Source organism: Planococcus citri, chromosome 5 (genome assembly GCF_950023065.1).
Source record: "Planococcus citri chromosome 5, ihPlaCitr1.1, whole genome shotgun sequence".
Classification (NCBI taxonomy): Eukaryota; Metazoa; Arthropoda; class Insecta; order Hemiptera; family Pseudococcidae; genus Planococcus; species Planococcus citri.
The window spans coordinates 53,472,165-53,500,107 of record NC_088681.1 but is presented as its reverse complement, the minus strand read 5'-3'; the positions used below and the strand labels follow the sequence as shown (position 1 = coordinate 53,500,107).

The 27,943-nt window shown below is 33.7% G+C and overlaps 2 protein-coding genes across 2 annotated transcripts in view; one reads left to right on the top strand and one right to left on the bottom strand.

Moving 5' to 3' along the window:
- The window catches only part of LOC135847918 (zwei Ig domain protein zig-8-like), a 450,816-nt gene that overhangs the window by 56,993 nt on the left and 365,880 nt on the right, over positions 1–27,943 (bottom strand). Inside the window, exon 8 of the mRNA XM_065367658.1 lies at positions 7,725–7,828. Coding sequence (XP_065223730.1) covers positions 7,764–7,828 — 65 coding nt within the window. The 3' untranslated portion in view covers positions 7,725–7,763. The remainder of the gene's footprint in view (positions 1–7,724; positions 7,829–27,943) is intronic.
- Positions 362–3,005, top strand: LOC135848752 (uncharacterized). The gene is made up of 6 exons (XM_065368738.1): positions 362–534; positions 634–959; positions 1,046–1,072; positions 1,174–1,404; positions 1,484–1,642; positions 1,724–3,005. Exons 1-6 carry the CDS (start codon positions 441–443, stop codon positions 2,744–2,746), a joined length of 1,860 nt encoding a protein of 619 aa, XP_065224810.1. The 5' UTR covers positions 362–440; the 3' UTR covers positions 2,747–3,005.

Below are 27,943 nucleotides of genomic sequence, written 5' to 3'. Positions count from 1 at the left end.
AAATAAAATCAAAAATACATGAATGAAGAAAAACTGCTTGGAAAAAAATTTGGCTAAACGTTTAAAAAAGAGCTTTGATTTTTCATTTGACTAGAATTGCTGAATTTTATCTAAATTATTCAGCATTTTAAATATTCAATCAAACCGATATGACGTCATTTCAATATATCACGTTAGAATTTCAACGATTAACGTGAAACACTAAAAATGAAATACCGAATCGCAATGATCGTACTTTTCGTCATCGTACAACCCAACGAAGCAACCAAGGTTTTATTTACACAGATTGCAAGTCGACGATTCCTTCAACTACGTACATCATCACCTACACCTATTTCTCATACAACTACATATAGGCATCACCACGAAAACAACACCTTGAAACGTACATATAATTCTTACAAAGACACTCGTCATTCGCAAAAATCGCACCACGTACGATGAATTCTACGCGAAAATTCTCCACCATTCTCATCTCCATACAGATCTTCTATTTACTTCATCTTCTCTCCGCCATTCACGCCAAAAATGAGGGTAAGCTACTCGTATACCAACGATTATCCTACACTATAGTACGTACATACTTTTGTAAAATAAACATAATTAAAACTTTTCACGCACTTCTTGAAATAGGTACAGATAACGTTAAAGTTAAAGGCCGGAAACTGCAAAATTTGCCTCTGGTTCTCATGCAGACGGAAAATTCCGACGAATATTCGTTTCCTCGTTGTTTCAGACGATATTCCCAAGGTAAAAGTGAAATTGTAGACTTCTCAACGAACAGTCAAAACCAACAGGTGGTGTACTTTTGTCCTAAAACGAACGCTAAAAATGAAAAATACCTGGATCCGACTGATGGTAAAGATTATTACTGTGATGAGCCACCTGAGCCTGAGATTCGTCTAGCGGCCACAAATGGCTGCGGTAAAGAGCGTGATTTGTATAGTTATGGATATAAAGTACGTAGAGCAATTTTCTATTCTTTAGGAGCAATTTTTCATTTCAACTAAATTAGCAAAATTTTTTTGGCTCTGTTTTTTGACAGTTGTTTGAAACTCCAATTAATGACCAAGTAACCAAATTAAAATTATTTTAAATTATGATCAATGATCTATGTATGTATACATTTTTTTTTGAAAATCGTATTTCTTAAATGTGAAATTATTTCTTCAGAATGTTTCAAAAACCTGGAAAGAGATGTACTCATTTTGCTACGATAAGGTAAACAAAGAGGCTGCCTACCTCAGTTACCGTATACGTTCACCGAATTTATTCGGCAATCAGCAATTACAACGAGAAAGTTCTTATTACGAGAACGAATACAGATTGGGAAACATTGAAGATCTCACTCTCAAAGCATACTTGGCCACCATAATGAAATACATCGATAGAAAAAATAAAATCGTAAGCTCATCTGTTGGCAATTTCATTTTAAAAAAATTTCATTTTTCAAATACTTCTGTTCACTTATATCATTTTTTAGCCTGATTTCGTAACAATGGAACTCGCTCACCCTGCTGACATGGTATTTCCCACTTGGAAAAAGCCCTTGTATCACGCCATCAATCAAGGTCTATTAATACCGGAGCTAAAAAAACAATGGAGAAAAATTGGAAGACATTTGAGAGATTTAGCTCAAAAGGTACCTATACAAATAAACTTCAGTCTAATCCCAAAATAAATTAAACACACGAACAAATCAAATATTTGAAAATTTCCACAGAAACTTGGAGAAATCGATATCATAACTGGAACCTTTCCATATCCAGGCGTCAACGGACCACTCTTTGGTACATGGTGGAAACTGGTTATTTATAAAAATCGAGCTATCGCCATAATCTTGCATAATCGTTTCATTCCACGTGCCCAAAAAGAGAAAAAACCCAAACGCAAGAACAAACGTAACAAAAAAGGCAAAAAAGGTAAAAAAGGTAAAAAGGTTGACGCCGAAAATCAAGTCAGCGGTATAAATAACGAAATGATTGAAAATAAAATCAACGCCGAAGAAAAAACCCCAACAGGGAAAGCTTCCACAACGACAACCAATGATCTCGATATTAAACCAACTCAAAGTGATACCGAAGTAGCCATCAAATCTCCTAAAAATATTGCAAATATTAATGGCAGTAATCTTCCCAGCAGTAACACCAATTTCAACAAAGACCCCCTTAAAATTAGGACAGATGCGAATTCTAATCCTCTCACAGATGCTACCAATACTATTGGGAAATCTTCCCCTGGAAATAAAATCAATTCCGGAGGAAAAAAATCAAAAGGGCAAGCTTCCATAAAGACAACCAATGATATCGATATTAAACCAACTCAAAGTAATACCGAATTAGTCGTTGACTCTTCTAAAAACAATGCAAATGTCAATGGCATCAATCTTGCCGGAAATGACCTTAATTTAAATGGAGAACCTCTTGAAATTGGGACAGATGTGAATGGCAATCCTGCTACTGGCGAATCTCCCCCCAAGTATGAAACGTTATGCAAAGACATTTGTCACGAAATGGGATTCCATCATTTGGGTAATATAGAACTCGAAGTCCATGCATATTGCTGCGCTCCAGAGATCATCACTAAGCAACTGGGTCTACCAGATTACGAATTACTCAATTTGAATGCGGTTTTAGAAAATGATGCATCCGTGCTGAACGACGAGTGCCCGAAAGATCCCATAAAACCGTTGAAATCTGACGATGAAAAAACGTTTGCAAATTTAAATACAGCTCCAAAGTCTTAAACGTAAAGAAAGGGTGAATTCTGCGAAACGAATAGAATACGAGAAAATTTCATTGTAGTTTATTAGCTTAAATATTAATAATGTTAAGTACATACATATTTTATCGCACTTTCTCTACCTTCTACCTCAGTTTATTTTTATCAATTTTGTAGATAATTAGATCATTTTTTTAAGAATTAATTATATTCGTAAAATATTTTAAGCAATCGTAAGTAAGTCTTTGAAAAGTGAACCAATAGGTAAATAAATTCTACGTAAATAAAAATACGTGATCATTCTCTCAAATTTTTAAGCACTGAATCTTTGTAATTTAATAATGCAAAAAAAGTTGAAAATGATATAATGCACCGGTTATAAAAAGCATAACTTTTCAATTAGGTACCTACTAATTCAAAAATCAAAACAAGTATTAAGATTTTGAAAATTTAACAAGCAGATAGTACCTCTCGAAGCATGAAATTCGTTAAATCACGCAGTATGACTGACGTGCCATCATAGCTGACGTATTTTTCTCCAAACAGGCTACTGATATTTATACAGCTTTGAAATACCTACCAGTCGTCACAATTTCAAGTGTTTCATTGCTGTTAAAAAAAAAAAAAAACTTCAGTTCTTAGAAAGGTACGCCGAAGCATGTAACACGCGAATTGCAATTTTTATAACAATACGAAATTATTCGTATTGAATTCATGAATTATTTCAGTAAATTAACGAGATGAATATTTGTTGGACAATTTTTTTCTGTGCACTGTGCCAACCATGCATCTGTCAAGCTGACAATGAGAGTAAGTCTATTTTTTTTTTTAATGAGAAACTAAAAAATAAAAAAAGAAGGACTTCGTAATCTTCGAAAAGTTCATTCACTTACTTAATTTTGGGGTCCAAATTCTTAAAAAATTCTCAAGAAAAATTTCAATGGAAATATCTGATTTTCTATCGAAATTTTAACCCATTTTTAGCATGATAATTTCAAAAATCTTCAAAACATGATTCGTGACTCAATTTTTGGCTCAACATTTCTTAAAAATGCTTTAAAAAAGTTGTAACAGAAATTCAAGAATTGCTCAAAAATTAACCTACTTTTATGGGCATGGTGCTTTTTCAAAAATCATCAAAATCGTGACTCAGTTTCGGACTCAAAATTCCTCAGAAAAGCTCAAAATAAATTTTTATTGTATTACCTATTTATAATTCTGACGAAATTTTAGCCTGCTTTGATACGTTGCAAAATCACTTTTGAATAATCTTATACAGCAGGTCATCTCACTAGAAATGGTGGGGGGAGACACTAAAATTTGACTGCGCCTTATTGTAGGTACAAGTAGTTTTTTTCAACGTTGGGGGATGATTTAGAATCGCAAAGATAAATTGATATTCCAATATTCATATTAAGCACTCTTCAAAACCCAATCAGGGCGTCTAATAAAATTTCAAAATAAAAAAGCAAGACTTTAGCAGGACTTTCAGCTCGACCCTTAGCAAGACATTTTTCAAACACTTGGGATATTTCAAGAGGAAAGGGGGTGAGCGAGGCTAAATTTTATACTTACTCAAAATTTTCACTTTTTCAATGTCTTCAAACATTTTAAGATTTTTTTCAAGCAACATGGTGTGGAAAATATAATTTTATCATTTCAATTTTTGATTCTAATTTTATTTTCTAAGTTCTGCTAATGTAATGTAACAGAGGTAAGTATAGAAAACGGTGTTTTTTTTTGTGATGAGTTACTTATAAAAAATTTATTATTTTGCTACAAAATTTCAAAATTCAAATTGGTTTATTTTTTTGAAAAATTAAAAAAAGCAAACAAGTCCGAGCGAAGCGTGAGCAAAAGCTCTCGAAAATTAGTATTTAGAGAGGTATAAAAAGGACGCTTTCTTCTGTAAACAATTAGACGTTTATTATGTATTTTTCTTCGAAATTTTAAAATTTGAGTGATGTCATAAAAAAAAATCAAACTTGAAAAAGAACAGCAAATGAGCCCAAGTGAAGCGAAGCCAGAAATTTTCAAAAATTCATGTTCTGAGAAGTGAAAAAAAATTCTTTATATAGAAAGAGAAGTTTATTTTTCTGATTCAAACATTGAAAATTTTTTGAATTTGAACTTCAAAAGTTTTTTATTCAGAAAAAGGAGAGCAAATAAACCGAGCGAAGTGAGGGAAAAAACTCTCAAAAAAATGTGTTATTCAATGTCCTAAAAAAGTCGACAAACGAGCCCTTTTCATCTATTTTTTTTTTCAAAATTCCAGGAAAAGGAGAAATGAATTGAAAATATATTGAAGTCCGATTCAAAAAAAGTAAGACTTTTTGATGAAAAGTGATAGAAAGCTGGACAACTGCGTGACTTGCAGAACCGTTGGACACCCTGCTAATACACCGTACCTACGACACACGATTTTTCCAGTTCTCAAGAAATTTGGATTACCACTGGGAGGGAGGGGGGGGGGGGTTGGAGGAATCGAATTGGAAAAAAGTTGATATTCCTGTTCTGCGTTTTCAAAGACGTACGAGTATGAACATTTTTTGAACACAATTTTGTCTAAAATTTTGGAGCTCCTTAACCCCCTCCCCCTCCTTAATGGTTTTGCGAATCCAATCACAAAAATATCATAAACGCTTTCTGAATTTTTTCAAATTTTTTAATACATTTGTGCATACCTACCTACTCTTAAGGTTTGCAAAAATTTGAAAATTAAGCTTTGAAAAAAGCTGAACTTGTGAAATTTTTGGTCAATACAAGTAAAAATTGAGCAAATATGGAATGACATTAACCTTCGTCATTGCATTTTTTTTTCTGAGAAAATATTGAACCAGTTTGATGTATATCTTAGTTGTTCTTGAGGGTCTCTAAATCTGAATCCACAGTTCGAAAAACGATATTTATTTGTGATAAATTGATGAATGTTTACGAATTATGATTCCAAAATGTGAACTTTATTGCTTTTATTCAAACGAAATCGCTTTTACCATTTTTTAAAAATGAGTTAAAAACGAAACCCGGCCCGAAGGACCAAAAAATTCTTGTGATTAATAACGCGAATTCATTCAAAATCTGATATGGCACAAAGAAATGCACAAACGACAAAATAAGTAATGTAAAGAAAGTGCATAAAAGAAACGGTGGTGGAGGACTTGGCCACGCCAGAGTTTTATTACAATCTGTTTTCAGGAGAGTAAGAGCTGTAATCTTCAAAAATTTTGAAAACAATGACTCGATGATATTTACTTTTTATATAGGTACCAAAAATACACATAAACTTGAATATTTTTACTTTTGAGATGTGTGATAGAGAAGGGGGCTCAAACGAACACAAATTTCATACTTCTAATGAGTTGAAAATTCAAGCATTCAAAAACCTTTTTTTCTCTGCTTCTGATGATCTTCAATATAGTAAAATCATAAATTCAATCAAGCTGCAATATTTTTTTATAGGATAACAATAATTGCACCTTCAATCTCCAGTATCAGCAACCAAATAAGCACTAGTGTTGGTTTGGTTGCTGTATTATGGAACACCCTGTATACTTTCCAATTTCTTAATTTTTTCCCCGGATATTTTACAGTCAGCCAGTTGGCCTTGATCGCACTTAAAACCTCAGATTCCGAATACAAGATCCCCAAATGCGTGAAGAAAAATTTTTTAAACAAAACGGTTTACTACTTACCAGACGAAAGCACCCAAATGGTGTACTTTTGCCCAAAATTCCACCGAAATTACCTTCTATATCCGTCCAAAAATAAACAATGTGAAGCAGAACCAACACCGAGTATACGTCGAGCTTCCGATGACGAATCTCAAATAACAGAGTGTGCGAACCAAGAAGGCAAGTATTCGTTGTACACTTACGGATACCAGGTAATTGAGAAATCAAATAATCAAAAAATATTTTTTCGTCATTTCTCCTCAATTTTATTTAGTTGATTTCTCTATCCCAATTTTGCCAAGGTGGCTCACAAAAATGACTTCGAAGAAACAAAGGAACACGAATGGGATGATTGGCTAAACGTGTATTCGTTTTGCTTCGATCACAAAAAACAGGATGTATTGTACTTCAGCTATCAAATCATTTCACCGAGTTTACTCACCAGTGATTCATTAGAACAAGAACGTTTGTACTTGGGTAAAAAATACAAATTTTATAATTTTGGCGATAGCGTGCTCGGAAAATATACACATTTAATCTACGAACGATATAATGAGCATGATAAAGTGAGTACCTATAAAGCTGAATGTATAGGTGTACCTACTTCATCATTTGCCCGATCAATTCAAATTTAAAAATGAAACGTTAAGAATACTAAAAGTTCTCTATCACTTGCAGAAATTCGCAGATGAGCAACAAGCCATGATTGCTTCACCTTTTGACATGGCATTTGCAATATGGAAAAAACCATTCACCCATATAATAAATTACGCATATTTCTCCCACGTGTTTAAAGCTGTGCAATGGGTAAAAATAACCATTTTCATCAGAAACTTAGCTATACAGGTAAGAAGTTCAATTGGCATTTTCCTTGCTCAAAATATGTACCATTCTTCTTAATAAAATTTCAATTTACTCAGGGATGGGGAGAGTTGCACATAAAAGTGGGAAGAATGAACCATCGCATTGGAAACCACTATTATATATGGTGGAAATTGGTCATCACGCAGGATGAAACCCATGCCATTGTTATAATACTACATGACATAGGTTTACATGAGAAAACACCCTTTAAAGATTTCACATGCCAAACCACTTGTGCCGAGCTAGGTTTTGAAGAGATGGTTGACACAGTAACAGAATTAGTATTGTATTGCTGCGATCCTGAAATTATCAGGAAACATGTTCCAGGATTGAAACCTTACAGATTATTAAATTTGAGATCCGAATTGGTTAATGCTGCGAAGCCACCGAAAGTGGATTGTGGTTCAACATCCAGAAGAACAAGTGATACCGATGATTAAATATAATTATGTTCCAAACATCACTTACCAATGAAAATTCGGCAACAAGATATCTTCATCTTGAAATTCACTCCACCCTGGAATGAGATGTCGGCCAATTTGTTTCGCTTCGCAATTCCTCTATAAGATCCACTGAAAAAAAAACAATTATTTGTTTTTAAAAGTGCCTCTCGAACTTTCAACCATTGTTTTATACGTAGGTTCCTATTCTTAAAGTTAAATGCCATTTTTTCCATTGCCTTCAGTTTTTCATTGCACTGATTAAAAAATTAATCAGCAAAGACAACTTTCAGTGGCTAATTAACTCGAAAGAGAGAAAAAAACACAGTCCGACTTGGAAAATTGACGTAAAAACATATCAATTTCGAGAGTGGAATTTCCTGTGACGTCATTAAAATGAGATATTTCTCTAGCAACGATATTTTATCGTTTTTATAAATAGGAAAAAATGATGACCATTCGACGATTCATAAAAAAGCACAGAAAAGGTCAGATTTTTCGAAGATTGCAAATTAACTGGTAAAATATAGGTACACATCGAAATAGAAATCTGATGTCTCTAACCTAGTATACTTTTTACGCTTCAAAAAATTAGTGAAAATAGTACACAAAAGCAACCTTGTGTAAAAGTAAAGGTATAAATATAATAGTAAACAATGTACCTATCTCTATTTTCTTCTCATCTATTCAAAATTTGGTGACTTTATTATTTATTTATAGCGTGAAATTTGTTTTCAATTGAACCATGCATAATTTCCAAGTTACCTTTCACGAAAAAGGATAGGTTATTTTGGCATAAGAAAAAACTGACCGAACCTTCATGAATTGAAATACATGAGCAGATGATATTTTTCACCCATTGAGTTTGTTTTTATTTACCAATTTGTGAATAATAAATGATGTAAACGAAAACAAAAAAGGACCAATTCGAATATCAGCAGTGCTGTTTGTATACTGGACATTGGTTTCATAAAAATACAATTATGTTCTCGTGCACAAAATAATGATGGCACGTGTATGAAAAATCAGAGTTCAATTTTTTTTACCAGAGATGATCGAATTTTTCATCGTAGTTTCATCCATGATGATGGTGATGGGGGGGGGGGGGATTTGTTTCATTTTTTCGTAAAAATATGATGAGAATATTTTTAAAATGTGAAAGCCATTTTGAAAAAAAATTAAGTATCTATTAACTGTGTTTCAGCTAAAAATGCCAATCTTTGAAAATTGTTTTCTCGAAAAAAATACAACACAATTTCTTGATACGTATAATAATTATTTTATATATCAATAAAGGCTATAACAGAGAATTTTTTCAAAATTTCAACTCGCAGGTTTCATAATTATTTTCACTCAATTAAAATTGATTTTTGGATGTAATCAATAATCATACACGATGATTTGTGAATCATCATCTAATTTGAGCCTATTCAATTGAAAAAATTGTTGCATTTTGAATTTTGATGAGGAAATTCGGCTCTTCTAAATTATTATAAGCACACTCTACCGTTGAGCGTAATGATACCATAGTAACTCAGACAGTGATAAAGAAAATGTACATATTTAATTCGACTGATGCCAGTATTCGATAGGTTCCCTTTTTTTTAAAAAAAGTGGTAGGTACGACAAAATCTAATTTAAATTCCGTATCCTGGGTGCATTAACCGAACAATAAAAATTTATATCGCGATACCGCATACAAATGGGAAAAATAGCTGTGGCGTGAAGAAGAACACAGACAGCGAGAGAACTTCTCGACCCCTCTCGAAACAAATCAGAGAATGGGTAAGTATAAACCGACTGCATTAAAATGCTCTCGTTGAATTTCTTCTACGTCGTAGATGTAATCAGAAAAAAAAGTTACCAAAATGCATAGAAAAGGTGATGGAAACTAGCGATGTATGTACTTTTCTTCTGTGAAGTCGACGAGTTAAATGCATGCAGAGTAGAAACGAAGATATAATTTCAAGATAAGTCTGCTTCATGCACACTGCACAGGTATATTTGAGAATACATATATGTAGTAGTTATAAGGTGCTCAGAAAAGGAATTCAAAATCAAATTCAAATTATTCCATACTTCTTAACATTACACAGCAACGTATGCACACAAATTAACAACACCCCTATGCCTGGGCGAAACAGAACTTTGCAGACAATTCTGGCAAAAAACATAACAAGTAGATACTTCTTAGGAAAATTTTGGCAACAGCAGGAATTTTCGAAATTTTGGCTACCAAAGTACCAACAACGCTTTTTTGGTAATTTCCTGCAAAAAATATTAGGACTATTTTGATAACGTAAAAGAAAGAGATTTTTCGACAATTTCGAAAAAAACAGTACCTACTTACTTTTTTTGGCAATTTTGAGAAAAGTTGAGATTTTTAAAATAATTTTTTTCAAAAAAGAAACATCCATACAATTTTGGCAAAAATGAGAGTTTCTTAACAATTATTCTGGCGATAAGATTTTTTGAACATTTTGGCAAAAAACATACGCTTTTTTGGCAATTTTTACAAAAAGTTTACATTTTTTGATGATTTTAGCAAATGGCAAAAATAGGAATTTTTGAAATTTTGGCCCATACAACAAGTCCTAATAAGTTTTTTTTTGTAAAAATGAATAAATAAACCTGTTGTTGGCCAAGATTTCAATGATACTTCTGTTTAAATTATCATACGTATTTACTTACAGATAAGATCATCATCATCAAGTTGTATTACCACTCTAGGTGGTATTGTGTACAAATCAACACATACCGTTATGTCAAATTGGGCATTTGGGCTAATATCCTTTATGTTGGTGTTGCCTCTACTGCGTTGATTCCATATCTCATGGAAATTTATTTTTGAGCTTCCAGTAGAAGTTTCCTGCATGCTTACTAGTGACATCTACACAAACACATTGGAGCTATCTGGGTTGTTTAGAGACCCTGAGCTCCTCAGTGTTGACCTCAATAGATGCTTGAACCAGTTCTAGCTTTTTGATGCCGCAAACAGATGGCAAGCGCGATATGTTAGCTCGGCTAATAACTGATGGCACCTCAGTACTTGGCATGTAGCGTTGATAAGCGCCAGTAAGATTTTTTAACTACACGCTCAAGCTTGCCTCTGTAGATGGATTCAAACTGGGTACCTCGTTAACAGAGGTTCACAGCTCTACCTACTACATGCCCAAAGGGACAAGATACAGGGGCTCAGAAATATTGTGAATCCCAAAGAAAGTTTTTATTAAGAATATAGGTTGGCAACGTGAAATAGATGCATAATGATTGGTGCAATGTTATCACCTTAGTCTAACAACCAATCATGTGCTATCATTATTATCATTCAGTGTGATCAACCGAAACTTTTTTTTTTTTTTTTTTTACAAATTTAATTACAGCCACTGCACTGTTAGCATATGCGGCATCTATCTGTATGTTTGACATTGGTAAAAATTGCGGAGGTAAAATGTCAGTCCGTTGACCTTATTGCTTCAAATACTATAAATATCGGATCAGTAGATCAGTTGGCTTGTATCTTTTGAGTCATCTTGTTTCTTCTGTTGTGTCAAACAATTCAATCACGCTGGGGTTGCAGTGTCTGGACAATCGGAGTTCTTGTTTAACTGCAAATCTTCAGATTGCTTCTTCCACTGTCTCTATATTGAGATCATGGTGAATAGGCTCGTTTTTCTCAAAATGGTAGGCACGAACTATGCGACGGAGAATTAAATTCTGGCATCTGTGAATGATGTCGATGTGGGATTTGCTAGCACAGCTCCATAGAGCAATGCCATAAATCCAAATTGGTTTGATTATGGCGAGATACACCATTTGCTTAGCTTCAATGCTCAGCTCAGACAGGGTCCCAATAACTAGTACAGGCTGCATAAGTGCATATTTTCTCTTTGATTTGCAGCTTCTTTGAGTTGAGATGTTTATTCCAAGTGAGGCGAGAATCTGGGTGCATACCAAGGTACATATTTGGTCGATTCTGACCTTGGGGTTATCTTATCTCCAATAATAATTGGTGCGTAACCATGGCTATGTAGGGCAAAGTCCACATGAACTGACTTTTCATTATTTGCCAGCATTTTCCACCTGCTCATTCAACTGATGATCACATCAAGTGCTCCCTGAAGGGCACTGATAGCTGCATTATAATCTCGATTCACAGTTAGAATAGCTTTGTCATCAGCATACATAGCCAGTATGAAATCATCACCAATGGGCACATCAGCTGTGACCTAAACATTTAGCAGAAAAACTTTTTTTAGGGGTTCACAATATTTCTGGGCACCCTGTACACAAAGTATATCTATTTTTTTTTTTCTCATAATATTTAGTATGGGTAAAGAACCATCAAAAATGCTAAAAAATTGATTTTTCATATGATTTGTCCCTCTTGAAGGGTCAATTTTGGTTGAACATTTTTTTCCTCTCACTGCCAAGCTAAATTTGGAGGAAGTTGGTCAATTTTTTTATGGTTTGTGATTTCCATTGAATAATAGAAGGTACATGGTGCCCAGAAATATCGAGCACTCCTAAAAAAGTTTTCTACTAAAATACTTCGGTTGGTCACAGTGAATGATAAGTAATAATGATAGCACATGATTGGTTGTTGGACTGGAGAGATAACATTGACGTTGACTTGATTTTTCTATAGGTAATCGTGTAAATTACCTCTTGATTTTGAACCAATCCATGATTTAGAACAAATTTTAGATGACTTTTTAGTACAATTTTGGGATTTTTTCAATATTACTGAATTTGGGTAAGGTAAGATTTATTAAACACGTGTGTATGGTACTTTTAAGATTTTTGTTAAAATTTTTGAAAATTGAAATTGAAATTGAAATTTGTATTTTTTGCAATTACTTGTTTTGAGTTGGACTTCTGAATAATTTTTGGGTAATTTGCCTATTCTTATTTTGAAGGATTTTTTTCACCAAGCATTGTGGAAACATGTTCAAATTGAAAAGAATGTGAGAATTGTGACTGAATCACTCTTACATCAATTCAAATTTTTTTTGGTATTTTTTGATTCACAGAGCTCGTGATTACAATCCTTGCGAACATTTAGTAGATGAGCGTTTTGACAACTTTTTGAACACATTTTCTAGGGTGAAATTTGACGCTGTTGTTCTATACATTTTTTGCATATTTCGCATAATTTTGCAAAAAAAAAAAAAACGGTGAAAAACGCGCATTTTTCAGTTTTTTTTTTTTTTTTGTTGCAACTATGAGCTTTTTGCAGTAGTAGGAAGAAAAGTACTTATAAAAAGACACATTATGGAGAAAACAGTTTTTGTGTACAATCCTTCAATCCGGAGCTGCGGAAGTTCAAAGTTTTCTTTTGTCAACTTTACCCCCACCACTATGATGTTTTTGAAAAAAATCGTGTTGAAGGGCCCATGCTTCCCTTGTACACATTCCGTTTATAGTGGCAACATTTTCTCCCCACTACTTATAGGGATGTGAGGGGTGGAAATAACGTTCAGAAATTTTTTTGGGGGTACCTACTACCTACCCAACAGTAATCCATCATAATTTTCAAAATCTAGAAACAGGGCCATTTCGCCAATATTTTACTTGGAAATTAGTGGAACACTCTTTAAATCAAGTCATCAAACAGGTTAAAATACTCGTTAAACATGGTCTCATCTTCGACAGAAATTGTCAATCCCAAAAGCTCTGCTCTGCTCTGGGTATGTATAGTGGAGCAATTTACCACGTCAGTGGAGTAATTATTGTATAGTTGACGTGTTAACGCTCCTATGGGACGAATGGACTGGTCGTGTCGTCATCGTGGTATAAATGGGGATCCCTGCGATGTAATTTTTATGCATCGTAAACGTACTACGAGAGCATAACGACGAAGCCCCAGATAGGCAGTATTTTAATATGTTAATCATACAACCAAGAGAAACGGGTTACACTACATATCTTATGTGCAATGTGCATGGTATATACTAGGGCAATAACGTGACGTTATCAAGAGACACATAAATGCCTTTTATATACGTCCGCGTTATAATCTCATATGCCAAATTTGCTATGTGTTCGGCCATGTGTGTCGAACTATAAAAATCCTCCTCTTTCTTCAGCCTCCCTTCGTTTGAACTTCATCTTAAACGTACCGTCAGTGGAAAAATTGAGTCTTATGGTGTTGTACTTACAAAAAATGGAATTTCTTTAGAATGACATCTATACTCGTATAGATAAACCAGCACCAAAACTCGCTAAAAAATCTCCAGTCGTTTGTTTTAAAATTGATGAAATCAATTAAAACTAAACAAACGCAATAAGGAAAACTCACCGGTACAAATGTGGGAAAACGTTGAGCACAAAATAATTGCTACCACGCGAACGTAGACGCAGCTCGAACTAACGTAAGTAACGTTGGCTGTAAATTTCCAGTTTAAAACGACTTGTCAGTAAAGGATGATAACAGCCGGAGTTGAAACGATGCCCCTAAATGCTGTAAATTATTTCACCGTGGTGGTTGCGAATTTTGGAGAGATTTCCAAGTGTTTTTGCCAAGAAATTTCACCCAACAACTTGCCGAGAGGTAGTGTCGTATCTCTTCGAATCATGACTCATACATCGAGATCGCCACTCTACATTGATAATTATTTGGCGGCAAGGATGAAATCCTCGTTTCGCGATTTTTTTCCTGCTTTCAAAATACAAAACTAGAGATACCACGTGAAATATCGAGTTAACTTACGACACGTTCAATAGATTCCATCATACATAGGAGAGATCATCTCAAAGTACAGTAAACAACATGATGTACAGATAGGTACCTAATACGAGTAATACTCATCCTCTCTTCACCTCATGCAGCATAAAGTAGAAAAACACCCTCGTAGCGTACATCGTCTCCTCACCTTTCTTCACGTGCACCACATACGAGTGAGATTACTTAGCGTTAATATCGCTAGATTTTACGAGTGCTCTCTTTTTTCTACGAGTTTCTTTTTTTTGTTTTTGTTTGGCACGTGTCATCTTTTCGTATATAGTTTTAATTTGACACCTGTTGCTAATATGAAAAGGGTCATTTGTCTGTCTGTCGACAGATGAGCTGGATGATAACGTCCCTAAAACGAGAAATTACTCGAAACGAGCTGATACGTATCTACCATCAGTGGAGAAACATTAAGTATGTACAAGTACCTACTCAAATTTTGTAGAAGTAGTTACGTATTTTACAAAGTTCACAGATGATTTGAAAGGCAATAAGGCAGCAAAAGGGAGAAGAGGGGATCATGCAATTCGAATAAATATGAAAACTTATAGATGACAGGCAGGTGAAAATTTTCTCTGCTAATGGTCCAGTAATTGAGAATTTTTTCGTTGATATACTCTGATCAAGTGATCAATCGATCTAAGTTGGTAATAATTTGAAAAATCATAAATACAGACTTCAAATTGAACATTTATCATATTTGTAAATAAAAAAATGAAAAGAAAAAAACCAGAATTGAGCCATTGAAAACCACCAATGAGAGAATACGATAGCTTATATGGCAACGTGTACTCGAACGATGAAACAATATCGTCGTAAAACCGAAGAATACACGCTGTATATGAGGCTGTAAAGAAAATTCAACGTTTATAAAGGCGTACATGAGAAGCAATAAAGGCCTCTGATATCATCTGCGAAGCCGATAACTGTCAAAGTTCTATGACAACTAAATAAAGATAGGTATATGGAAAACGTACCGGCTGCCTCATCGTGCTTCATCGTATAGCAAGTATATGTGTTTTACAGTGTAGCAATATGGTGTTCTATATTCAACAATGATTGATTGTTCTTCAGAACATATCTACCTATATCTACTTCATGTACTATGTATAGTAGATCCAGTCAACAATAAAATCTGGATAATGGTAAACGTACACTTTGTATAGTTCATGGCAAAGTTCTCTCAGAGAAACTCATCGTTTCCATGCCACACGTCTACTACCTACGAATTTCTCTCGCCATATCGATACACCTAACCTATATCTATGTAGCTTTGTACGAGGAAGAGAAAATTTAAACAAGTGGGTCGTAAATTTCACCCCACTAGAAGATAAATTTTATTTATTTCGTGTAATAAGCGTAATGTAAATTTTACTCGATGAATTACCGCGTTATATAGTGTTGGAGTTGTTCTGCTGCTGTACCCGGTAGATTTATTGTATTACGAAGAAGGTACCTATCCTAGATTCTAGTCCCGTACTGCTGAAGACTAGAGGAGAAGCCTTGGAGCTATGCTGGTCAAGAGGTAATATTTTATTACGTTTTTAAAATCGAGTACTTGCTGTTTGTGTAGGAGAGAATTTTTTTTAGCGGATTTGACATTTTAGAGTATTTCAATATCTCATCTACCTTTTTCTAATAGCTAGTTCAACAATTTTTCAAGAACTTGCATCAACAGCAGTCAATCTGATGGACTACGTAGTCTCAACCGACGCAAAAAATCAGGAATCAAAAATAAATTTGGGTGCAGATTTTTTAGATAGGTAATACTCTTTTTGAAAATTAAAAAAATGTAAAAAATGCAATGGACAAATCTTTTAAAATTTTATCGGAACTTCATCACTGTTTGGTAATTGGATACCTTTTGCTTTAAAGCTTTTGAAATATGTACTACATATATCAAATTTAAACTTTGTTTTGAGCAATTGTAGCCAAATTTATACTTTAATTTCACCAAAATTCCGCCAGTTTTTGGCAATTTTTAGTCACTTTTGAGCCCATTTCACAGTTTTTATGATGCGTCTTGAAATTTTTCGCTCTATTTAATTTCACTTTGATGAATTCAACATTTTCTTCTGCTTGAAAAATTTTCTGGATTTATTTTTAGTAGGTAATTACCTATTTATTTTTCTGGTGGTGGAGAGAGGAATTAATAAGGATGTGAGTGAATGAATTTTCTGGATTTTTTTTTCTAATTATTGGAAAATAGGCTTCTTGACTATTTTTTTTTCAAGTCCTCCCCCTCCAATAAGCACTACGCTTCAAAACTTGATGGGAAAAAAATGGTAGGATTTAGGATAGTTTTTTCTCTGAGAAGGCAACAGGGGTTATATGTGACGCGGCACGACAAAATCGACCTTCCGTCTGAAAAAATCATTTTTCACTTTTTGATGGATTTTTGGTCCTCAGACATTCAAAATTCATTTAAGACCTCCCAGAAGTCCCTATGATTTTCATAGCTTCATATACATGGTAATCCAGTCAGAAGTGTGCTCATTTTTTTGATTTTTTTGATTTTTTTTTGATTTTTTCATTATTTCAACTTTTAAATCGACCTGGAGGCGAAACAAAGCGTTCTACGAGAAAAATACATCGAGCAAAGTTGTAGAGAATTAAATTTCCAAAAACCTAAAAGAGCTTTATTTTTCTCGAAAATGCATAGTTTTTCCATTATTCTCAAAAAAACAAAAACCTCATGATGATTACCATAAAATTTCTGTTTTTTGAGAAAAACGGAAAAACTATGCATTTTGGAGAAAAATAAACCTCTTATAGGTTTTTGGAAATTTAATTCTCTACAACTTTGCTTGATGTATTTTTCTCGTAGAACGCTTTGTTTCGCCTCCAGATCAATTTCAAAATTGAAATAATGAAAAAAATTTTTAAAAAATTTAAAAAATTAAGGCAAACACGACTGAGCCCCCTGTATCAATGTAAATAACCATTTAACCCTGTGATATTCACACAAAACAGGCAAGAAACGTTATCCAAGACTATGTTTAGCTCAGTTTAGCCGGAGAACCTGATTAGAACGCAAGTGCTTCCGCTAAACGAGCAGAACTGGACTGAAAACTTTAACCCCCCATAACTCAAAAACTTATTTTCAGACGGAAGGTCGATTTTGTTGTGCCGCGTCACATATGATGACCAACGACACCATTTTTGAGGTACATTTGAGTTGTCTTTTTTTTAGTGATCACAAGGGGAAAAACTGTGAAAACTGTCTCAAAATTTATGTACATGTATTTAAATGAGTACTTACAGGTTTGCAGAATTTTAAAACAATATATAAAATAGATAACTTGATCCAAGTAAAACTTGGTTAAAAAATGAAAATGGCTCGAGAGCATTAAAGGAACCAATATTAGGAAATAAAAATGATGAGGAATGCGGTGATGACCATAGCCATGGTCATTGCATATCTCTCGTCTTTAATTGAATCACGATGTTTTTTGAACAAAAAATAAGCAAAATTGAAAAATTATCAGTACATATATTTGAGTACTTTACAACATCGTATGTATAGAGTGGACGATATAAAACTAAGCTCCTTGTCTCCTTTTTCACAGGATACAAGCTAAATCTACGTATTTTTATTGCTTTTTACAAAGACAAGACATTAACCATGTGTGATCATCGGCTACTCATTTTTTGCCGCCTCCAATGGCCACACAAGGTTAGGGTAGATTTTAGAAATACGTATTTTAAACGAATAAATTAACACATCTTTCTTAGCTACAATTCGTTCCAGTTTCTCTCTTTTTTCTCTCGTTGTAAAACCAAACACATCGCATATCTCTCATCGTCGTCCTTCTTGTATCCTCGCGCCGTTGCTGCTGTTCCTGCTCGCATTCCTTCATCCTCGATCCGTTTCTCCTTGTATGCTTGCGTTGCGGCTGTTGACGCTCTTGCACTTTCTCGTTGATCTCGTCCTCGTACTGCAGCAACCGATACACGATGCTCGTGTCACCACCTACACTGCTGCTCGCTCTCTCTTCAACCAGTTCCGTTATCCTGCCTTTTACGCGCCTCACCTTTCCCGGCTTCATGCCATCGCCATCCTCGTACTCGTTTCCTTTGTTGCTTGTTCTCTTGGCTCGTATACATTGACGACGCATCGATAGTTAGTTATCTGGTATTCGGCTACGTGTACACATGCCAACTCAGCCTCGCCTCGGCTATTTATTTTTGCGCTCACGTCGATCATTTCGAATGCCCACGTTAAGCTCGGGCATATCTACGATTGCGTAATCGTACAACCCCGCAGGAACATTATAAAATACCTGGCATCCTAGTAGGTATACCTATTTCCATCTATTCTAAACGTTCTTGTTTCAATAAGTTTTCAGGTTCTATATTCAGCTCAATGGTCTCTTTTTCTTTGAACTCATCATCATCATTTTGTTTGCTTTGTTTAACATTGGGACTGGCTTCTGCCTCATCCTCCATCTCTAATTCTCCTTTCACTAACTGAGGAAAATGGTCTTCTCTGCAGTCGAATATTCTGGATAATACACTCAGCACTTTTCTTATTTCATCCCTTTCTGCAACTCGATGATCTCTTTCTTTTCTCAAAAGTTCTCTACTCTCTTTGTATAGGTTCTTGTATTTTGACGCTTCTTCAGCAGTTTGAAGTAAATCAGTGTTTGTTTTATTATTATGCTTTCTTGTGGACTGGATTTCTGAATTCTGCTTCTGTATGGTTTCTTTTAAACTGTTGTTTTTCATCATTAGGGATTGGTTTACCTCATTCATTACTTGGATGTCAGATGCGTGTTTGTTGGATGAGCGTAAGATGGCATTTTTGTTGTGTTCTCGTTCAACTTTAACTTGTTCTTCTAGTTTTACCTTTTGCAAATTCGCGAGTGATGAAGTAGGAAGAAAAATTGGTAAAAACACCAAATTTGTACACACAAAATTACAGGAAAGCACCTCCAATGACCACAGTTGATTGGCACTAGTGAACTTTTTGAAACATTTTCAAGAATAGGCACCTGATGGGTGTTATTTATACCTATTCACTGAGCATCTGTTTCTCCCATCCACACTCATGTATTCATTCTGAAACTACATTAACAGCATTAGAATGGTTCAAGTATGTACATCAATTTTTAATAAGTTGAGTAGGTAGTCAATAATGAGGATGATCTCATTGATAACAGTGATAAATCCAGATAAAAATGTTCTCCCTTTGAAACCTATTGCATCGTTTGTAGGATCTTCAACCCTCGAATTATCAGTGTACACAAGTTAAAAATCATTAGAAACATTCTAAAATAAAGATTAGATTTGTAAAACCTAAGTGTTCTTACTTTTCAAAGTGAGAAGAAATTAAACATTATCATTGTTCTCACACTTAATTGCTTGAAGCTACAGATTATGGAGTAAAATGAATTTTTATCTTCATCATGAAAAAGTGGCCGAAGAGCAGATGATAGATACAACAGGAAACTTAATTTAAAACGTATACTTACAAGTCTGAATTCAGTTTTCTGCAGCTTTGGTTCATCATTAATTTTTTTCCTCAATGGGTTTAGTTTTTGGTATACCTAATATTCAAGAAATGACTACCAAAATGAATAAATAAATGAGAAACTGGTGCAAAAGCCTATATCTTACAATGTATCTTCATTCTTCGAGTTGAACAGATTTTCATCGATTTTTCTTTGGAGTGTAAAAAAAAATTGATGAAAATGAATCAACCAAATTACTGTATCTCCTCTCCATGGAATTCACTTTTAATTTTGTCAAGACATTGTTCAAAAGCAAATTTTGAGAACATTTGGGGAGGGGGGGTGTTTAAATGTTTATTCTCATTTTCAAATCATCTTGATACGCGATTGTCAGGTATAATTATTGATTTGAATCACAAATGCTTGAAATTATTTTGAAATTATATGAAAATTTCAAAAAAGCTCAAATGTGGCATTCTTGACAAAAAATATGAATATATAGGCTCATTTATAATGGTAATAGAAATTCACAAAAAAAATAAATGAAAAAGTTGAATCTATGGTTTTTAATAAGAGAATTTCAATTACTATTATAAATGGTACTATTGAAAACAACAGATTCAACTTTTTCATTCATATTTTCAATTACCATTATAAAAGAGCCTTATGAGGAATTTTTTTCAATGAATCAAAAACATTCGTGAAAAAAATTGGTCAAATGCACTTTTACAGATAAAGTTAAAAAAATGACATTTAAAAAAATTTAGTTTTTTTTTTTCAAATTCAATTTTCATTTTATATTTATTCTTTTTGAAAATGATGCTTTTGGGCAACGTTTTTGACAAATCTTTTTAGTGTAGTGGGTAATGGTGGACCGGAAGTGCTCAGGTAGCAAGGGAACTTTATGCGCAAGCAAAGTGGCTGCACTGAGCTTCAGCTTAGCCTATCTAGCCTATCTAGGCGGATTAATTTCTCGGAGCCACGAGCGGATTTGCCTGCCGTGTATGCTTCGCAGTTTCCTAGAGTCGTCATAGGAAACGCCCTTTGAGCAGAATGACATTTCAACTATCTCCTTGCAATTTCAATTTCAAGATTTCAAATTTTAACTATCAATTTTTAAACGCATATCTCTGATCATGATGGCATACTCTTAACTCTACCCATAGACTGTTCAAAAATAAACTCAAAAACTGGTTACAGGGATATGCGTTCTACAGCATTGATGAGTTTGTGCAGCTGGAGTAAAATCATGGCAAAGTTTGTTTGCTCTGAAATGTATTATTTTCTATTATTTACGAGGGATAGTTGGAAAGTAAGTTTCACATGGCTGGAAAAGTATGAACGCGTGGACATTTTTTGACCAAAATTGGAGGAAATATAGTTTTAACATTCAACCAGATCTGACAAAATTTATTCTGCATTTGGGTGCATTGTTCGTATTATACAGCGTGATTAGTAGAGTGCTGATAAAAAACATCCGTCCAAAAATATATTTTAGAAAAAATTAATTTTCCAAGCTAACAAAAGAAAAATTCATTGGAAAATTGATTGAGAACCACTCAAGACATAACATAGTAACATTATTTTGGTTCAATCAAAATCCAAATGAAGTAGATTGTTCAGTGATAATCTGATAATCTGCTGAATGTCGACATTGTCGAAAGTCACTCAGCACCAGAAATTTTGCAACCATCACATGAACAATTTACAGCGCCAAATAACGTCCCAACTTGAAAAAACATTAGTATGACACCTTTTGAGTAATTCTTGATGAATTTTACTCATAATTATTACAACTGAAAAAAAATTTTTTTTGCTAAATACTACATTTGGACGGATGTTTTTTATCAGCACTCTACTAATCACGCTGCAAAATACGAACAATGCGCCCAAATGCAGAATAAATTTTGTCAGATCTGGTTGAATGTTTGAACTATATTTCCTCCAATTTTGGTCAAAAAATGTCCACGCGTTCATACTTTTCCAGCCATGTGAAACTTACTTTCCGACTATCCCTCGTATGTGTATACTTTTATTCCATTTAAATTTTAATGTTAGCATCATTAGTAGTACTTATCTATATTTATCCTTAACCACATCTATTTGAACTGCTGTACCTGCATTACTTAAACTTAAGATGACTTTTGTAAATGCAGCATAGCTGCCCATTGCAGGAATAAACTTGAAACTTGAAGATATGGAGCTCTCAAAGATCAGCAATTTTGTATAAAAACTTGCAAATATGTGATGATCAAGAGACTCGTCACCCCTTCTCCACTGGTTCAAATCATTGGAGTGAATTTGTAAATAAAAATGAGCCAGATGAGTAAACATTCTAAATAAGCCCATTTTTCCGCGTAGTTGGAATTTTACTAAGACAGCATCGTGGAAACGAACCAAGCGACGCGCTCATCCAAAAGATGTTAATAAAATTGCCTATCCAGTTTGCCGTAAATGATGAAATTCAGAATAAACTCCAGAAAAAATTAGAGAACCGTTCTTCATTTTTGGTTCGAGTTCCAAGTTTGAGTCAATGTAGAATAGATTGGTAAAAAAAAAAAAAAAAAAAAAAAAAAACTTGAAAAGGTGTTTGAGCTGGAAGTAGAAAGTACTTTTTAGAACAATTTGCCTCTCGATGCTGATGTTATTCGCAAAAAATGGTAAAATTGCTGATTATTGACAAGGCGTTTTCCAACCTCAAATTGATTTTTTTTTCAATTATTTATTCAATTCTCTATTTAAGAATCAATACCACCAAATTTGATGACATTAAAAATTCTTCCAATTTGATTACTGACACGAAAAATGAATGGATTTCTCATAGAAATACTTATCCTATTGCTCTCCAGTCACGTCTTCTTTATCGATAAACTTGCGAAAATTTACCTACCCACTGACCATAAAATGCGCAGAATATGGTACAAGTATGAGCCGACTGCTTGTTCGAAGTGAATGTATTTTAATTAAACAAACCATCTCATTGCAGACTTAAATATTAATTAGGTTAAGAAGGAAGGAGAAAGGAGACTTTGGTCGACTAGATAGGTAGAGGTACTCATTTATATAATAGTACGCAGACTTACGAGTATAGTGAAGTGAAACCAAGAAACCGTGAAAGTCATACCATCCACAATGGCAAATTATTTCAGCGACTTAATTAAACGATAGAGTCCAATTTATTAATACAAAACAAGCATTAATTACTAGTAAAATTCGAGGAAAGAGTAAAAAAATTCGGGGTAGGGATGAGAAGCGCGAATGTATAAAATTTTTATTCGATCGCGGTATATTTTTTTGGTCTCTTTTTGAAGTAAGTAATGCCTTACTATGCCTCCGAAATAGCCCGACAACGTGTCCGGAATACGATAACAGAGCATAGTTGAAATGAAAGAGAAGGGAATTTGTTAGTGAAATGATATTTACGTAAGAAACAAGCGTAGTTTTAATTCGGTTTCGGCGAGACTCAAATATGTAAATTTTTTTAACGCTTTTAACTTTATCGCGAAAGCTTCAAAGTCACCGGCTATAGCTCGGCTCAGCTTCGTTGCAGTATTTTAGAAAACCATCGTCGATGTCGACGTATACATATAGCTCACAGCTCGTAAAAAAGGTTTCCAGTTACACGAAAAGTACTCGATGAGAGTTTAATTTAATTAGACGCGGTGTCAATCTATTTAACTCCACCTGAGCTTCTGGCCTCATCTGCTGGGACATGAGAAAAAGCTCGCTGAAAACACCATGTCGAGTACCCAATTTTTACATCTTCGATTGAGAATACTGATTACGACCTCTCGTAATGTTTCGACATAGGTCAACTACCAGCTAACTTGGTTGATTAGATTTCAAGCTAGCCATTGAATTATCCACCATCGTTTGCTCAGGTTATACCGAAGAAACTTTTTAATCAAGGTTTTTTTATTTTTACTGCAAACAAAATAAATTAAAGTAGAGTCGATGAATCGATGATTCTTTCGTTAATAATCATGATGATCAACGAGATCGTGGCATAACACTAGAAATAAATTGAACGTGTTATTTTTTAATTATATCTGCCCACACGTAGGTACTATAAGAGGATACCTAGGTTTCTTTCTTTTTTTTTTACCCGGCAAAAAACCAAATTTAATTCGACTTGGTAAACACAAAGTGGCTTGATAGGTACCTACTTACCTACTCGAGAATTCAATAAGTTGAAAAAATAAATTGTTCGAGGTAGGTAGAAAGTGGAACCTATATGTATAAGTAGTGCTCGAGCTCGAGCTTCGCAGATATACGAAGAATTGGTATATTTTACTCGTACGACCACTAAAGACTCGTAATTGTATGAAGATAAAACATTATAAAGATAGAAAGACAAATAAAACTGATATTATACGGTGTGTTCTGTGTTGATGTTAGTTCAACTTGTATTGTTGTAACTGACAATGATGGTACTTGTGCGATATATAAAGTCGTGTGTTTTTAAATTCTCGCACAGAAATTTTAGAAACGACTAGACTCGACGTACTATTTGTGCATGTAAAATCAAACGTAACTTACAAGCTTCCTGAAAAGATAAAACTTTTACACAGAATGTAAATCAAAGAAGCTCAAAGTAATCGCATGCTTGCTTAAAAAAGTATCTACAGAGTGTTTCGAGAATTTCTCAGTTCTTTGTGAGCAGTGAGAATTGAAGTTGGTAATACAAAGGGAAAAAGGATGGCAGTGAAAATCAAAAAATTGCCTTTCATGCTCCTCTTTATTTCAGTTTAGAAACAGATTTTGCGTCTTTACTTTAGCACAAGCTGCTAAGATTTTGGTCAACGTACGTTGAAGTTGAACGACAAAAAATCATCTATTATTTAGAAAAAAAAGAGCCCAAATTTGGGACCTCTTTTCCACTCTTCCTACGAATATACATTATTTATTTATTTACCAAAAAAAAAAAAAATACAATACATTGATAGCAGTTTTGGGACACCCTTAAAACATTGTAATATGTACAAAAGTATAAAAGCATCGTTTCGGAACTTAACAACGACTCGTTTTCTCACACGATAATTTAATTTACAAGCTTTCAATTTACCAATCGAGTGGTTCGATAGTGTAAACAAAAACCGAATTAGCGTGACTCGGTTATGTTATGTTTTAATAGTGTATATGGTACGTGCTACGTTACTAATGATTAAAAGAATGAACTTTTATACACGGTTTCATCTTCATATTCTATACTAGCACAAATGCAACACAAATATTCCACTTGATGCTTTATCGTTTCTCAGTATTCTCATTTTCCGCTACGTATGTGAAAACACTCGTATGTATAATCGATTCCACTTTGCAAACATTATAACGAAGAACAAAGACTCAAATGTGAAAACGATCATCTCACATCCAAAGAACCAGAGATATTTTATTCATACACTTAGAAAATAAAAAAAACACAATATCAGTAAGAACTCTCTGTCCAAAGCCTAATTTGCAAAGTACTCGCAGAACTAAAAAATTCATCTCATTAAAATTTCGTTATTTTTTTTCACCCCAACAAAATCATGATAATTCTCGTTAACGAACTAGTCGTCGAATAAGGCTCCATATGAGATTTCTGCAACGATTGGTGCCCAAATTGAATTTCAAAACTCGCCAACTCGAATTCTCTCTCGCAGCTTATATACACTACAGAATATACACTATCGAGAAAACTTTTAATGGACCATATCCAACTTTTTATTCAACATGCCGATAAATCTGTACTATTGTGTGCGACTACTTTCATATAGTTACCATAGAGTGAAGGGGAAAAAATACACAAACGCAGCTTGTATATGAAATTATAGGGTAGAAACTTCGCTGGTATCTTGTATGGTAGATTTTTATAAAGATATTTTCCACAAGAAATCTCTATTTGGTAAATTTTTATAAGAAAAATCTCGAGAAAAAAATCTTTAGAGAATGATCTTGGAAAAAATTCGAAATTAAGAAAATCTTAACATCATGAAAATCTTGAAATGTCAAGACAGATAGATTTCAAGAGCTGTAGAATGAATTGGACAGAACAAATCTTGAAAAAAATCCTAAATTTAAAAAAAAATGTTGAATTGAAAAAAAGAAAAAAAAACAGAAGGAAGGAATGATCTTGAAAAAATAATAAGGAAAAGAAAAAATTTGAAGCAGATAAAAATCTTCTCAAAAGGTATGAAAAGGACTGAACACCAAAAAATCTTGAGAAAAAGAAACAAGATCGAAAACTGTTGAATTAAACAAGAAATACGAGCAGTTTGAAAATTGAAATCTCAAGATAAAAATATCTCAAAAGCTATAAAAGCCAATGAACACAAAAAATCTTGAGAAAAATTATTATGAATTCGAAAAATGTTGAGTAAAATAGTAAAAAAAAACTTGAACTAATAATCTTGAAAAAATGTCGAGTTAGAAAAAAATCTCAAGATCATAAGAATATTGAAATCTCAATCATGAGATAGAAAGAGAAGTTTCAAAATCAATTTTTAAAGAAATGTTACCACAAAAACCTGTTATATGTACAAGAAAACTTTGAAATTTTGAGACAGAAAAATCTTGAAAAAATAAGCTCAAGATCAAAAAATGTTGAGAAAAAATCTCAATACCAAAAAATATTTACTTAGATGGAAAAACTTGAACAAATACGTAAACCAGGGAAAATTATACCTAATTGGGGATTGGAAAACAGAATTTCATCATCATGAAACTCATGATTGAAATCTCAAGGCCGAAAAACAAAAAATGTCGAGAAAAAATCTCAAGATGAAAAAATATTTACAAATACACTTTCAAAGGAATCAAAATTCAAAAACTTCAAATTTCTGCTTATGGCAGATTTTTACGCAGAGTTTTTGATTTATTTTTGATTTTTTCAATGATTTCTCCCTCCACATAGTATTTTGGCGCCCAACGTGAGGTTGTTAGATGGAAAAAGATGAAAGAATAAACCAGGGTAAATTATAATTGGGGATAAGTAAAGAAACCTCGAGACAAAAAGAAATAAGAGAAGAATCTCAAAATCAAAAAATGCATCAAAAAAACATGGTGCAAGAAACCCTAAACATTTTGACTCAAAAATCTCGTGCCAGAAAATTCAAAGATAACGGAATTTTAAAAGAGGAATTTGGAAATCAAAACAAAATGGGATCAAATCCAGCACAGGATCAAAAATAGACTAATCCTGATACTTAACAGCTCAATGTCTCTGGAAAATCTTTGTACAGGAAAATCTTTCAATTTTGAAACAAATCCTTGAGAAAACAATTTTTAGATTAATTCTAGGCCAGATGCGATTTTGAGAATCATGTCTTTCAATTTCACTCAAATTTTTTGTAAAAATGTCTATCCACCTAATATGTAAGAAACCCACAATCACTTTGGTCCCAGCCTCCTCACGGGGTGGGAGGGGGTTTTAATTATTTTCACATTGCCTCAAGGTACTCAACTTCAGCAGTGCATGCCTCCAAAGCTACAATACTTTGATCAGAACTGATTTACCAGTTTGAAAGGGCATTGTATTTTGAACTTTTCAAGTATTTTGAAATTTTCAAAAGTTGAAAGTTGAACTTATAAATTAACAGTTGAAATGTCAAAATGGCGCTGTAAGTGGGAGCTACCATTTAAAATTCCAAAAAAATGTCCATAGATGTACCTTTTGATGTTTTTTCGAAATATTCAATATTCGACATGGGATCTGTTGATGGTTGGGGAGCACCCCCTCCCCCAAATTTGGTCCAAACTTTCAAAAAAATTTGGGGCATGTGATATATCAAATTGTATGTTTACGGTGACGCTGAATACAAATCGCACCTCGGGAGTAATAAGGTCACATCTCAAAAAAGTGAAATTTTACTGGAGAGTGATTTTCTTTTTTTAAAAAACTTGATTGATTATTTTTATCAACTTATAATTAATTGTGAGGAATGAATAGCACCTCATTTTAAAGATCTGGTATCCTACCTTCATTTAGCATAAGAACACTTTGAAAAATAAAATCTTGAACAGGAAATATTTCAATGTTTGGAAAACATTTTGAGTTATAACCTTTCATTAAAGTTGATG